This window comes from Anopheles stephensi, chromosome 2, assembly GCF_013141755.1.
Source record: "Anopheles stephensi strain Indian chromosome 2, UCI_ANSTEP_V1.0, whole genome shotgun sequence".
In the NCBI taxonomy this organism is placed as follows: Eukaryota; Metazoa; Arthropoda; class Insecta; order Diptera; family Culicidae; genus Anopheles; species Anopheles stephensi.
In genome coordinates this window covers 70,731,486-70,745,926 of record NC_050202.1, presented here as the reverse complement: position 1 = coordinate 70,745,926, position 14,441 = coordinate 70,731,486, and the positions used below count along the sequence as shown (strand labels likewise).

Here is a 14,441-nt window from a genome sequence, read left to right as displayed (position 1 = left end):
TTATAGTGTAGGTGAATTTCTTTTATCATGTGTTTTGATATGCTACAACGTTTTCAGTGGAGGGGAACATGGGTGAAAAGTATAAAAAAGAAAGGAATTGGCTATCAAAATGCAATGACGCTCGTTAGTGCTGTTGAAAAAGAACTCCTTTAATGGTAACCAAATTTGCATTGGAGGTAGGAATATTATATTCTTTTAATGGAAGAACGAGTTCATCACTATTGTTTCGCTTTTTCGTTACCTTCTTTATTTTAGGGACACACAGGGTGTGTAAGGACTAAAGTAGAAAGTAGTGTTTTTGTAATAATTTGCAGTTGACTTAACACATCAAATCAAGTAATATCCCAATCGAAAGCTAACTACGTCTGTTAAGTGAGTAAATTGAGGAACCAAATCACATGTATAATAATGAATCGCCAAACAACCAAATCAAGACATGATGAAGGTTTCGCAACGTTCCTTGAACACCGTGAGATAAAATAGAACAACGCATTCCTGTCCAATTTTGAGGAATAGACCTATGAACTCCCCAGAACTAAGGCCCTTGGACTTTTGTTAACGGTGGAGTTAAAAGATAGTCCAATAGAATATTCAGCAATACTAAAGAGCTAGTAGTCACAAAAACAATATCCGTTTTTGAGGCCTATTCCAGTAAGGCAGTGACCTGAGACACTGATGGAGAAAGCCTCCGATAGGAGGCTTGTTCCAAGTTCCGATGTCGGATCAAGGTCGTTATCGATGTAAAAGGTGGTCAATTGTTCGAATAAAGAGTATCTACTTCTTCGGTGGCACTACAACCTCGAAAGGTCTCGGCCTGCCATTTCTGGCTTTCTGTGAGGATTTTACCCGTATCAAGGTAGTCAGCCCTGCGTACGGGCTCCATTAAAAGAATCTATCGTTTCCGAGGCGGTTCGAATGGAATTTGAACTCCGGTGCTGCCGTATGAAGACCGACGCCGTTTTCACCTCGGCCACCAGACCACCTAATTCTAATAAAGAGTATGGCAAGCTTTTTTTTCCTAAAAAAAGAATTTTAAATGATTTACTTGTCGCAAATAAAATCTTTTTCTTCAAGGAACTGTCAATTTTAGCTGGTACACCCTGTGCATAGTGAATATAAAAGATATTTAAATTTTCTTCATAAATTTGTTGAAAAATAAATATTTTACTTCAAGCAAAAGTTTTTTTTTGTGAAAACCTCAAGACAGGCATTACACTCTCTAGCTTTCGCAAGAATATTCCTCATCCAACAGCGCAACCTCAGCAGTAAGAATAACAGCACCGGAAACTGCGAATAAATACCCAAAGTAAGTTGCCAAGACCGATTTAGGCGTCGTTACAAATCGTTCCTCAATTATGTTATTATTTGTAGCTTAATAAACAGATCGTTACATAAACCGCCCCAACACATTTTGGCCCGAAAATTACGGCCCATGATCATTGGACCATCAAACATCAACACCATTTTCTGCACGGGTAGCGTCCCAAAGTCTGTGCCGCACCAATCTGTGTAAAGCCTGCGTTGTGCCTTGTTTCTTGGGTGGCCTCGCTCGTTGGAAGCAAGAAAAAAAACCAAACTTTCTAAAATGCTCGTAAATGGGATGGAACGGAAGTTTATGTTGGTTTATGCAAATTCGGTTCGGTAGCATCATGATGATGATCTCGCCACGACGCACACCGAGCAGCCTGTCGATATGTCGTTTGCCGGAGACGAGCCGCGTCACTTTTCGCCGAATGGTTCATCGTTAATGGTTTTATGTATCTTTGAATGTCGTTATCCTCTTTCTCTGTGTGTGTTTTCCGGAGTAAGGCTGAGCGTGGGGAAAATGTTGAAGAAACTTTCCCTTCGTTACAAAAGATCTGCTGGCATGCAGGATGGCCTGGTATCCTTTTCTTGGTAATAGCTACATGGTTTCGTATTTTAAAGTTGTTGTTTTTTTTCTTTGGCGTTGTTGAATAACAATTGTTTCCGGTAAGAATATATCAAAGTTTGAATTTATTCCTTAATAATACAACAATGCCTAGAGCAAGCAGTTACGGAGAATTATAAGAAGATGAGTTCAGTTGAGTTTAAAAGAAAATTCAGTTCTTCCTGGAATGGCATTTTACATGAAATATTAATGACTCAAGAAGTTTCGCGATTCTATTAGATGCTTATCCACTGGAAGCAAGTCAACGGTAGTAATGAATTGATAATGGTAATCTGGATGGAAACGGAAAGGAGAGCGATAGGGGATTTTGCAACATTAATCAAAGCCAACTTTTGCTGTCCGCGAGGTCAAGCGTGTTTTAATTTATGATCTTTACAGCCATTTCCCTTGGCTGCACCCAAATGACACTCGCAAAATTGCTCTTAAAAAGAAAAAAAAGATGTTAATTCTTTTAAATTCCGTCCCCAGGCAATACGTAGTGGGAAGTCACCAAATACGTTGCATTACATAAAGCATTACTATATGAAGGAAAGGATCTCACATCTTCAACAATCGTGCAACAACAGCAGCCGAGGAAAAACTTTTACTGCACGCAACGAACGATAAGATGTTTTCTTTTTATATTCTCTTTTGGCACATGGAACATTACCGAGGAACACGTTACAACCAGCTCGCCCATCATTATATCTACGCTCAGCTTCAGAAGGAGCAGTTCACGTGCCACGTACGTATACGGATGAAATATCTGTGCATAAAGACGAGTTCGCAAACTTATTACGATTGCATGTGTTTCAGCACAATTAACAAGCAGAAGTGGCAACAAGGTACTGGAGGCTGATTCTCTCGGGGCCGCTCTACCGTTTCTAACTTTCGCTATTAGATACAGCTTATAATCCATCCGAGCATCGTTCGGTAGGATCACGGATCGGCTGGCGGATATGATGTTGAGTCTTAGTGCTTCGTTTCCTCCCCCTCCCCCACACTCCCGCCAGACTTTCCAGGATGCTTATTATTATTTTAGTTGCTTAAGATGTGCGGAAATGTTTTGGCACCGTCTGCATTGGAAACGAGAAAGGGAAGCCAAAGAATTCGATAAACTTCCCCGAACACATCCTGGGGGTTTTTTGTAAGATGTTTTGTTCTTTCTAGCACACAACACACAAAGATGCAGAATAATAACGAAATTATGAAGCTGGGTCACATTAAAAGACACTCACACATACACGCAAACGCGAAGCACCGTGTGACCTATTAGCAAAACTGAAGGACCAAAACCCTTGGTCATTGTTGTTGGCGGATGGCGATAAATTCACGTACGGTAGCTAAATTGGATGACACTTGAGGGATAGAAGCAAACAAAAACAGTTTACTGTTTAACCTCGACGTGGGCCACCATTAGCAGGCAACCATTGACAGACGGACGCGTCCGAACGATAAAATGGGCTCGACGGCTCGCCATCTTCCCCCTGCAGGCTGCTACACCTTCAAGGCGAGGAGAAAACAAACGGTCCAGGTGATGTCCCTTCTTGTCTGGTAGTTGTGTGTGTGTGTGTAGGTACGGTGGTGAAAAACTAAAGAAAACAGCTCACCGACACGGGCACCGGAACCGAGTGCCGGAAAGGACTGGCAAATCTAATTTGGCGTGAAGATAGCTGGGCGTCTCCATGCTTTAAGAAGGCCGAACAACTCCGACGGAACACTGGGTATAGGCGAATGCGCTAAGTATACACATGCACACACACACAAAAACACCGTGCTCAACACGGTTGTAGCGTGTGGCGTGCCATATCAAAGCTTTCCTCCGCTGAGCGCTTGATGTATGCATACATACATTCAGGCGCAACGGGACAGTCCCACCATCCGGTCATCGGAGGGACGGGGTAAAGGCATAGCTTTACGTTCACCGGTCGCTTCTTCGGGTTTCGGGTAGTTATTTTTAGTCGACTGAACATGCTTTAGCACTTGCTTAACCCCGTCCCGACCAGCTTCCCCATCCCGGACCGTCATTTCCGGAAGCTGCGCCTGGAACACAACCAGGGGGGGGGACATTTATTGGGCTTAAAGTGAATTTCTATGCCACCCGTTTTATCGACTGACGGTGCAAAGAGCCGACAATGATGGGACGAAGGTTTTTCTTTCTTCGTGAGAAACTGTGTTGGTGAGATCTCTCGTTACACGCTTCAGCGATATCAGTGGGTAAGGACCTTTCTTTCTTCTTATTCTACTGCAAGTTAATTTTGATCGTTATTGTACGTAGACGGGCAGTTGAAGGTATGTTGTCTTGGAAGGCGCGTTAAAGTGTCGGTAGCGAACCTTACGCCGGATCACGTCTTCGTATGCCACGATGATCGTACTGCGTCTCGTGCACTTGATGGGGACTTGACTCTTGCTGCGAGCGTTTACCGTGGCGGTACACGAAGTAATGCATGTCGTTATGAAGCATTCGCCCTACGGTCGGAGGCGTGGAACAACGCGTTGGAAGTAGTCGTTCTCAAGTATCTGTTCCACCTCACATTCCGACGCTCGTGAACGATAAAGTGAAGCACCGAAAGCAATTTGTCACGAGTTCGTACCATTTTTTGTTGTTTGCTTCACTCCCAGAGAGCTCACTCCCACCGATCAGCTCACTCAGTTGGAAAAGAATGTCAAATAAATCGCCCCAAACAGGGCAGCTTCACCTTCATTGACAAGAGCGCTGTGTGTGGGTGTGTGCGTTTCGCTATCTGCATGAAATCAATCGATCGGCCCCCAGCTGGATGGTCATTACATTCTTCCGTCAATCCTTCAGGAAAACTGTTTATCAGTCGAGGTCATATTGCAATGGCAGCGAGCTGAAGAGGGAAAAAGGATTCGATGGCTGGCCTCCTAACTGCTTCCTGGCTCGTTTATTTTTCTATTTTTCTTTCTTTTTTTCCCGCCAGCTTTTCATCCAATCTTATTGTATTGCCAAGGACGAGCGCGTTCGGGTGAGGACGGAAATGTCTACCGGATGTCGATTTCGTATTCGTTTAGGGGTCTCCTTTTGAAACGGGCCCTTCAATCTCGAGCTATTCAGCACGTTAGGGTGTGCGTGTGTGTAGGTGTGTCGTTTTTGTGTGTGTGACCAGGAAAAGCAACAACAAAATGGACTGCTGTGGCAGAAAGCCTGTGGGACATCCTACGGATCCTTAATCGATAAACGCTCTTGGCCGTGCTTTATGAAACATTGTCCAGGCAAGCATTTAATTAATGTGTTATAAATATACGCCATATTAATCGACTTACAGCAGTGGCCGAATAATCGGATAAATATGGCGAAGGAATTGATGTTCACTATTGGTGCTTGATAGCTTTCATACACTATATTATTTCATGAACTTCATTAAATATTGTTCAACAGAGTTTCACGTATTAGGTAGTTACATAGACGAGCCTTGACTGGTGGAAAATTAATTTAAAAATACTTTTGTTCTTGCTTTAGGTAATAATGTTAACAAGTGTAAGTGAAGCTTGAAATATTTTTGCGACCTTTCAGAAATTTTGACTGCAGACATTTCATGTCACAAAAGAATTGGTCGATAATATTTTCAAAAGTTTTGTTTCTAAATTCCACACAAAAATTGTGTTTGTTTAAGAGACGAAAAGACAGAAAAAAATGTTAATTTAAAATTAATTTGGCGTTCTTAAATAAAACAGTTGTTTGTTTTATCGTTAAAATAGTGATCCTTGTAGGCTTCAATTTTTTTCTGTAACACTTCAACCTCGAAACGTAAGCGAAGGTGCCGTCTGCGCTGTCTGCGTTCGAAGAGATGGTCTGAACGGGATTTGAACCCCGATTGTTCCCGATTATGTGTGAAGACTGGTTCCACTATCGCCTCGGCCAAAGATCGTCCCGTATTTTATCACATTATGAACATGACAGTTTGGTTATTGCTAGCAGTAATCTGCGAATAAACTGCATTTCTACCTAAGCAAAACATTGGAAGATAAATCAGAAACCATGGAAGTTGCTTTTTCTTGTAACCAAAAAAATGAATTTCACTTTTTTAAATAGCAAAAACATAGCAACGAGGCTTGTAGCTGACAGGAAAGCCAGCAGTGAGAAAACATACGATTGCATAGTTTTAGGGGTAAGAATAGGATATGAAGCTATCATACGAATGAAAACATTAAATTGACAAACTTTAGAACTTTAATTTCTAGAATTATACATAAACCCATCCCTCGAATGCTCTTGTTTTTTGTCACATATAGTCACATGAAAAGCTTTGAATATATTGTGTAAGTACTATACAATATTTCCCTATTCCTCAGGGTACTGGAAAAGCTCTTCAAAAATTCTATTTCAACGTACATAGAACCCAACCGTTAACAAAGTATGTAGTATTTGCTTTCGTAAAAGCATGCAAATGCTTGCTCTGTATTATAACGACCATTCACCCAAAAGGAATGTAAATCCCATGTACTAGAACATGCAGGAACAAGCCATCGCCGGATTGGATTGTCTCAAGAACACACATTTCTTACTGTAATCTTGAAACAAAAAAAAAGAAAACTTTTGCACAAATCGTAATCTCAAGTGCAGCTGTCGAAGAAAAGATGCTGTACTGTCGGAGCAATTGAAAGCACTCCTGCGTGTACCGTGCTCGGTTGAATTACAATTTGCTGAAGCAGATTGCAGTAAGATGGTGGATCAGACACAAGAAGGTAGAAAAAAAACGCTTCTTATGACCATAGCAACACAAACACATTCTTAGAAAATGTTTGAAAAGATCTGCTTTTATGTCGTCGGAAATGGGACTCAACGCAGTAGATTGGTTGCACTGTTGGTGGATTGTTTAAAGTGCACGAGTTGAGGTCGAGGTCCATTTTGCTGCAGTAAGTAAGTATTACCAGGTAGTGGTCTAGAGGTGTAAACTATCACAGAATTGAACTACTTGGGGTAGAATTTCGGACAAAACAAATGTTGTGAAGTGTACAGCAGGAACTTGGTGTCGGACACATCGGGGCATCTAAGGTATGGCCACATACACACGGACATACACGATGGATCAGGAGGATGGCCTGGTAGGCAAGCAAGGGCACTATCGTCGTCGAGTATTTTAGAGGGCATTTTGCAATCAGCGATAAGGAATGTGCAAAGCTCAAGTCAGGAGGTTAAATACCGGGGTGGGGGTGGGCTAGTCAGCAGATAGTGCCATTTACAGGGTGCAACTGATGTGACCCAGGGTTTTGAATATTACATCGTGTTGCAAAAGACGAAACAAAAGCTAAACAACAAAGCATATTCAAGGGTAAACAAATAAACAAATCTCGTAACACAAAATCAAGAATCCGAGTAAGTGCGAATTTGAGACAAGAAACTGGAAAAAAGACATTGAAAAAATCGTGAAGATAAACAAAACTCTCCCGTAGACTTGCACGAGCCTAACACAAACATAGACACTTGAGAACAAAAATGGAAAACAAAACAACAAAACAGTCACACGACAAGTACGTTGCTGTGCACAGTGCTGATTGTCATTTGCAGTGCAGTGTACGCTTCTTTCTCTTCGCTGGCGTATGTGTGTTGGCGAAGAACGAAAACAGGGTAGACGAAAGCGAAATCCCTGTCTCGCTGTCACCGCTGTGCACCTTTCGCCATTTTGCCACGCACACTTACTGAAAACAGTGCCGACGAGGTCGGTGCCGAGCTGGAAGCGGCCGCCGTACTTCCGTAGTTGAACTGTGTCTGATAGCTACTGCTGGAGAGGATTTTCTTGTGTGCTGATGCATGGGCTCGATAGGCACTGACACTTAGTTTCATCGTGTATCGCACGGGACGCCAGGACGCCCAGGGCTGGCCGCAGGAACTAGGATCACATACACACTTTAGCACACGCACACACACGGACACACATGCACAGCTCTCCGTACTCGTAACCACTAGAGCGTTTTGCACTTAGGCGAACGCAACTCACTTCACTTCACTTGCTCACTGGATACTCTAACGCACGTCTTCTGGCGAATCCTTCAACCCGCGCAAACCATGCTAATCCAGAAACTTTACACTTGGCGAAATATGTTTGTTATCCCTTTTTTCACCAGGTTTTAGTCGGTGGCACCGTGCCAGAGGGGAAAAAGAGAAAGAAGTAGATGGGAGGAGAAAAAAATCGTTAGGCAAAAGAATTGTTTCTATCCATCTGGGGGACCGTCTTTCGGGTGATCTCCTCTTGCTGTGTGTATGTTGTTGTGGTGGTTTTTTTTTCTATTGCTTCTTGCTACAAGAATGTGTTCACGGGCCCACTGTTCGTAAGCGGAAAGGTCGCACAGATCCCCCCGCCAAGGTTGACGAGAGTTGACACTTTCGTTTCGTTTTCTCTCTGCCTCGCTTGGCTCGCTTCGATCACCTGCACACGACACGTCTCCACACGCAACCCATCACTAGTGCCCGGACTGGCCGAAGGACCGCTGTCTGCAAACAATGGGGTGCCGTCTTCGCCGTACGCTAGAGGGCGCTTCAGCGCATGCAGCCATCGCCATCATCATCAACAGCGCGCTGATCCGGCAAGCAACTGACGTGGGGTCGATTGTCCCCATCGTTCAGTAGGCGTCCGCTAACCCCCTAAGCCAACTGCTCCATGTCGTGCGTCCTCACACACTCGCTGTGCGCACCAGTTCCGGTTCCGAAGGCTGTACCGTGATGGGATCGCTGGAATGAAGAGTAAAGAAAAAAAACTTGATGTAGACCAAAAGGCTAGTTTTCGATGTTGCCAAGTGCTGAACAGCTGGACGAATCTCATGAGCGATTTGAGTGAGCGCTGGCACCCAAATATCGGTGCCTGCTTGTCATCCTGCGAGGCTCGTTCCCTCTCCGCAAGGCTTCGTTAGTCATGATTAATGAAATTATTAACACTCCGTGGAAGATAGCGCACGAGCACGGGCGTAAAGTGTAAATAAGCGAGTTATGGACAAAAAAAGAAGTCAAAGGCAACACATCCATCCAAATGAGTCTTTACACGAAACAGAATAATTACGATGATGAATGGTGAGAGTTGGACCTGCTTGGACCTGCTTTTGCTCGGTTCTATTCAATTTCCAATCCCACCAAGCGTCTCCCGCATCGATAAGACCGTTATCTGTTGTGAGGCTTTATTGAGCTTAATATAATTTTTGCTAACGAAATTAACTTTTACCGCCAAGCCATATGTGTGTGTGTTGTTAAGCGGACATTTAGCATTCGACGGTGATAAGCGAAAATGGGCGACCAGAATTAAAAGCTGCATTAATTTGTTTTCAACAAATATCGCACAATGTCGTCATTATGGTGGCTGTAGGGGATCGGATTTACCCACTGGGAAAAAGAAAAAAAAAATGCGAATTTAATGACAGGATTATAACCTTTTCCTCGATTTGCCATCGAAAAGTGAACGAACGAGCTCGTTTTAATAGCCCATTTCGGGTCTATCCATCCGGCACGGCTTCCTTTTTCGTTGGGAACGCTTGGTCAAATGAGTACAGAAACTAGGGAGGAAATGCATAAATCAAACATAAATAATCGCAAGATCACCCCCATCGAAGCGTATACCTGGATAAGGGTAAACACACACTCGAAAGAAGTGGGAAAAGAAGCCAACACCACTAATCGAACGGTTGCGTGCGTTCGGTTCATCGCGTGTACTACCGTGGAAACTCCGGGGAAACTCACAGTGTTGGGAAAAGGCAGCTACTCGATGGGGTTGTTTTATTTTTCCCGATGAATTATGTGAATGATTCGGTATCGTTGAAGGTCCTCCTCCCGAAATCCTTACTCGGAAAGGTCACACAGAAAGTGGAAAGACTGCTGCGGGAATGTCATCGATGAGAATGTTGTCGCTGAATTCAAATTCTTTCGAGGTTCCTTTATTCTTTCGGGTGCTGAGTGCCGCCGAAGTGTTCGCGAGCCGCGTCATTTTATTGGAATCATTATTGCCATTATTGGGGAAGCAGATGTGGTACTTCTTTCACCAGCCAAGATTGATGGTGTGTGAGCGGTTTTGACAGGTTTAGTTTGGGGATTTTGCTGGGAGGATTATTGGCATCGATTCCTGCCGATAGGTCCCGGCACAAAACACGTTTGGTTGGTGTTTGAATTCACCATCCGATCATTAAATATCACTCCCACGCCGAAGCGGGACAAGATGCTGCACAGGGCATGGAGGCAACATCGATATTATTCTCCAATGAATTTGATGGCTTATTTCATGTTTTTTCTCCAGGGGCTTAGTCAAAGCATTTTATGTTGTTGTTGCTACTACCATCCTCAAACTCTCGATCAAAAGAAACTCGAGCCGATGGTTCTAGGTTCATCGAATCGTCTTTCGACTTAATGTCATTATTATTATTCAATGAATGATTCAATAAAAAAAGCAACCGGCACCCGTCAAGCTCAACGATGTTATTCAAATGTGTCACCCCCGAAAAACAAGCCTATTATGTGTCGTTTTTGTGGCCTGGGACCCTGCCGCATGTTGTTCAATAAATTGTGCTTTTAAGGGAATTCTGATGCGAGATGGTTTTTATTGGATAAAGCTTTTGCACTCCTCATCATCGTCATCGTCTTGCTAATGTGCTTAATGATTGACGGAAAAAACAGCTTAGGGAGCTTAGTGCTTTGGGAGAGAAAAATGATAAATGAATGTGTCGTGTGCGTAATTTGCAAATTAAGAATGCGGACAGCAAAACGCTCGCGAAAAGTGTTTTCATGACTAATCAACAATATTTCGGAACAAGGCTGTAAGGATTTTAGTTTGAAATTGATGGCTAGTTAATGCCTTGTTTTTGAATATGGGCTATGCATTGGAGTGTGGAGGCGATTCTTTGAAATCACCGGACTTTATACGGCAGTACCTGATATCGAATTTCTTCTAGATGGTAGATCATTCAAGTCACGGGAAGGCTAAAATGGCTAGCAGAGTCCTCTCAAGGTTTTTGGTAACAAAAAAGGAAAAAAATGTTTGATTTAGAGTCCAATACATAGTTTTAAAATATTTTGTTAAGGATAACTGTTCCTGGAGGTAAAAAAAATAATGATGCAAGGTTTGTAAACATAAATGCATGACTTGGAATTTAACGTGGAAAGGGTGTGTTTCTTCCAACAGTTTGCAAAGTTATGGAGCCAGTCAAGGATTCAATTTTTTGTTCGCCTATAACCTATCACGCTTCCCAATCTCATAAGCTTGTTTTTCGCATAATAAATAGGACAAGTTTCAAAGTGTAATCCTTCACTCCCTGTCCCTGTGTTTATCCTTGTTGCGTAATACAGCTCACCCTACATCGCTAACCTATTCGCTGACCAAATTGACCACTACCGTTTTTCAACCATAACACCATCACTGGCTTGGTTGGCTCGGTGAGTTGTTCACATTTTCCGCCCTGTTTACCGAATCCGTGCGAAAGCAACTCATCGGTGACTCAACGGATAGCTATCCTCGCCCACAAATAACAAAGCAAACACCCAAACACCAGCACAAACAAAAAGGAAAAGAATAACCCTCCTCCTGCCAATGTCCGTCCCAGTCCATGTCGCCTTTCGCTTGTGGGATGTGCGTTTTCGATGTGCGTCGCCTCATGTCTGTGTATGTATTTTTTATCATTTGCCGGAGATCCCGGGCCATGGTGGCCCGCTCGCTGGTAGAATTGTGTTCGTCCGTTCGCTTTTCCCCATGTGCCCATGTGAATCAATGCAATCGTTCCGAAAATTCGTTTCGTGAGGCGACGATAGAGACTGGGTACCGTTTGCTGTCCGTTACGATTCACTGGCCTGGTCAATAACTTTAGCGAAGGAGTTTCCAATTGAAACCGAAATGAAATCCAACCCTCAGCACACACACACACACACATACACAAATAACAAACAAATACACCAGAGGTCGATTACTTGCTTTTTTTGTGTGTGTATGGGAATGCATTTCGTAACAAGTGGGCTAACCTTCATTGCAAATTGAGTAGTTTTTTTTTGTGTGGGTAGTTACATAAGGAAACGCAAAACTACTTGTGCATATTATAGGCTTAATTGGTTTTATAAGAGATGCTGAAAGATAATGCTACTGGAGTGTTGACATCCCAGCTATGTTAAGCCTTTGTTACAAGTTCTAGCCTGATTATACAACAATCCTTGTGTAGCAATAAGACATAACTATGACATACTGCCAAAGGAATGTGTTTGACCTGGTTTCTTCGGATGAGATATGTCGACGTCATGCTGCTCCCTTATTTTAATATGTAGAGTTTGGCATCTCTTGTTACAGCCCGGATCGTCATAATCAATAGGTCTATTCCAAGCATTAACCAATTTTGGATGGCATGTACAATTATTGACAGCCCAAAATATGCGCCAATGCCCAAGCGGAGTCTTCCGAGTAACAGGTATAATGCGAAATAGAGGCTTTGCAGGCCTGAATGTTTATCATACTGAGAATTCAAGAAAATCGTTTTTTTTGTCTATATATCCTTCAGTCAGCGAGATAAAACAGTAGCTACTTTACATCCTTATAATTGTCTTCATTAGCTTACGACAACTTCAAAGATCGTTAACGGAGACAATATTTGAGAGGATTCCGTAATCGTGAAGGTAATGAAGTCCCTCTTACTTTCTCTCTTTTGTGAGCCTAGTGACCTCCTTAGTCATGCCTATCAATTCTAGCTTTCTGGAAGTGACGATCGGCGCTGCCGACGCCTCTACCACTGGATCGCCCAAGGTTAGTGAAATCTTCAATCTTTAAATTGGAGAGTTAATGTGACCAAAACTACTTCGTGGTCCATAGGTTGGCTATCAACACATCAGTTAATCACGATAATCCATATCACTACTCTTGTTATTCCTGTGTGAAATTATTCCATGAAATTATTCTCAAGTATATTACATCCTGGGAGGATACAATGAAAAATAAGTTTTCCATATGTGGCAGAGTCAAACGTCAAAAGTGTCATCCTAAATTTATCGACTGATCTCCTGTGCCTCTGGTCGGCTGGTTATAGACTAGCAGAGTAAGGTTTTGTACTATTGAGATGATATATCATTTATTTTTCTAAGTTTCAATTGATCCTTTTAGAGAACAAGGTTTATCGAAGAAGCAGGAGCTCATCTCTTCAAAGCATGCTAGGTTCTGAGCTTCCAATAATTGTAAACAAAAATAAAAATCTATTTTGTTGTATGATTTTGTGTATTTTTGTAGCAACAAGAGCATCACGTCAGCTGCATTCCATCACGCAATTGAAGTAAAGGAACCTACCAGTAGTCCTTTCATTCACTCAACTTGTACGTGCATCAGCTTTACCCGACTTCAAGTTCCGCCCGAGCACGATCTCGTTTCGAAGGATATTTGTAGGGCAAATCGGTACCCCTACACCATCCTCCATATCGTTTTGTTTCGAATCGATTACATGCACACCCGAAAGCGTGTCCGTTGAGTGATTATGCTTGGAAAATTGTCGGCGTGCCCCGTTCCGTGCACCGAACAGAACAGTTGCCTGCAGTGGCACTGATTCCTGTCAAGCAATCATGCGTGTCGAATAGAAATACAGTATCGCCGTTGACTCCATCCTCGTCGAGTAGTTCCTCCATCGAAATGTCACTCGTGGATGACACGTCGCAAGACGGTAGGGTCCGTAAGTTGGGAAACGCTAGGAAAATGGTGCTTTTTTACGATCCTTCAGGCGTAGCTCACATACCCGGAATGCCGGAAAGGAGAAGCAAAGCCCAAACTACAACGAATCAATCGATTTAGAAGCTTTAATGGCGGTGGCAGCGGAGATGATTCGATCACATCCGTATTTTTAACGATTTTCCTTCGCCTCGAAATAGGTCGGCATGATATCAAAAGAATTCGTGCGTGCTAGGAAAGGAAACCCTTTTCTTTGTTCCGTACTAATCGGAGGAAGAAAAGCGGTTGAAGCATTGAGCATTATGTTCCTGTCTCATAGGTGTGTGCTTGTGCTAAAGCGACGAGAAACGTTTGTACGTATACAATAAGAAGTTTTATATTATTTATAACTCCATGCGCAATTAAAATTCTTAGAACGACCGTCCGGTAGAACGTTAATTTGTACCGAACAAATCATCAGAAGGATACTTTCCATACTTTCAAATGACAAATTAATTGTACTACTCTCGTTCGCTCGAAAGAGTCGTACGTGGAAATCTGTTGGTTGGTTGGGTACTTGCTCCACATGACGATGACCGCTTCTAGTTTTGTTTGTGGAAAATAACGAAGCAGAAAATGTGCCACTAATTGGGAAAACCTGCACATTGTTTAATTAAGAAAGTTTTCCTCGCTTTTTCGGGGCGGGACCGGTATGTAGTATTGCTTCACTACTTTCTTAGGCAGGGTTTCGTGAATGGTTTTGTGTTCAAGGGTCAAGGATGGTCTAATGGAGCACGACGAAAGTTCGGTGACATTATGCCTGGTTTATGCTTCATTGAACGAAGGTTTTGCTATACTCTGTTCTTTTAGGGGCATGATGTGTTTAAAGGAATGTCTTGAGAATTGAGTAGTAAGATATTTTATTTGCT

At 42.8% G+C, this 14,441-nt stretch overlaps 1 protein-coding gene across 15 annotated transcripts in view; it reads right to left on the bottom strand.

Moving 5' to 3' along the window:
• Positions 1–14,441, bottom strand: part of LOC118504624 — a 102,977-nt gene that overhangs the window by 43,765 nt on the left and 44,771 nt on the right. For 10 of the 15 annotated variants that reach the window (XM_036039313.1, XM_036039323.1, XM_036039327.1 and 7 more), the window contains exon 3: positions 7,572–8,600. In XM_036039313.1, the coding sequence (XP_035895206.1) occupies positions 7,572–7,684 (113 nt within the window). In that variant the 5' untranslated portion in view covers positions 7,685–8,600. Of the gene's footprint in view, positions 1–7,571; positions 8,601–14,441 lie in introns of those variants that run through there. The other 5 variants (XM_036039315.1, XM_036039317.1, XM_036039324.1 and 2 more) reach the window with 3 other exon arrangements.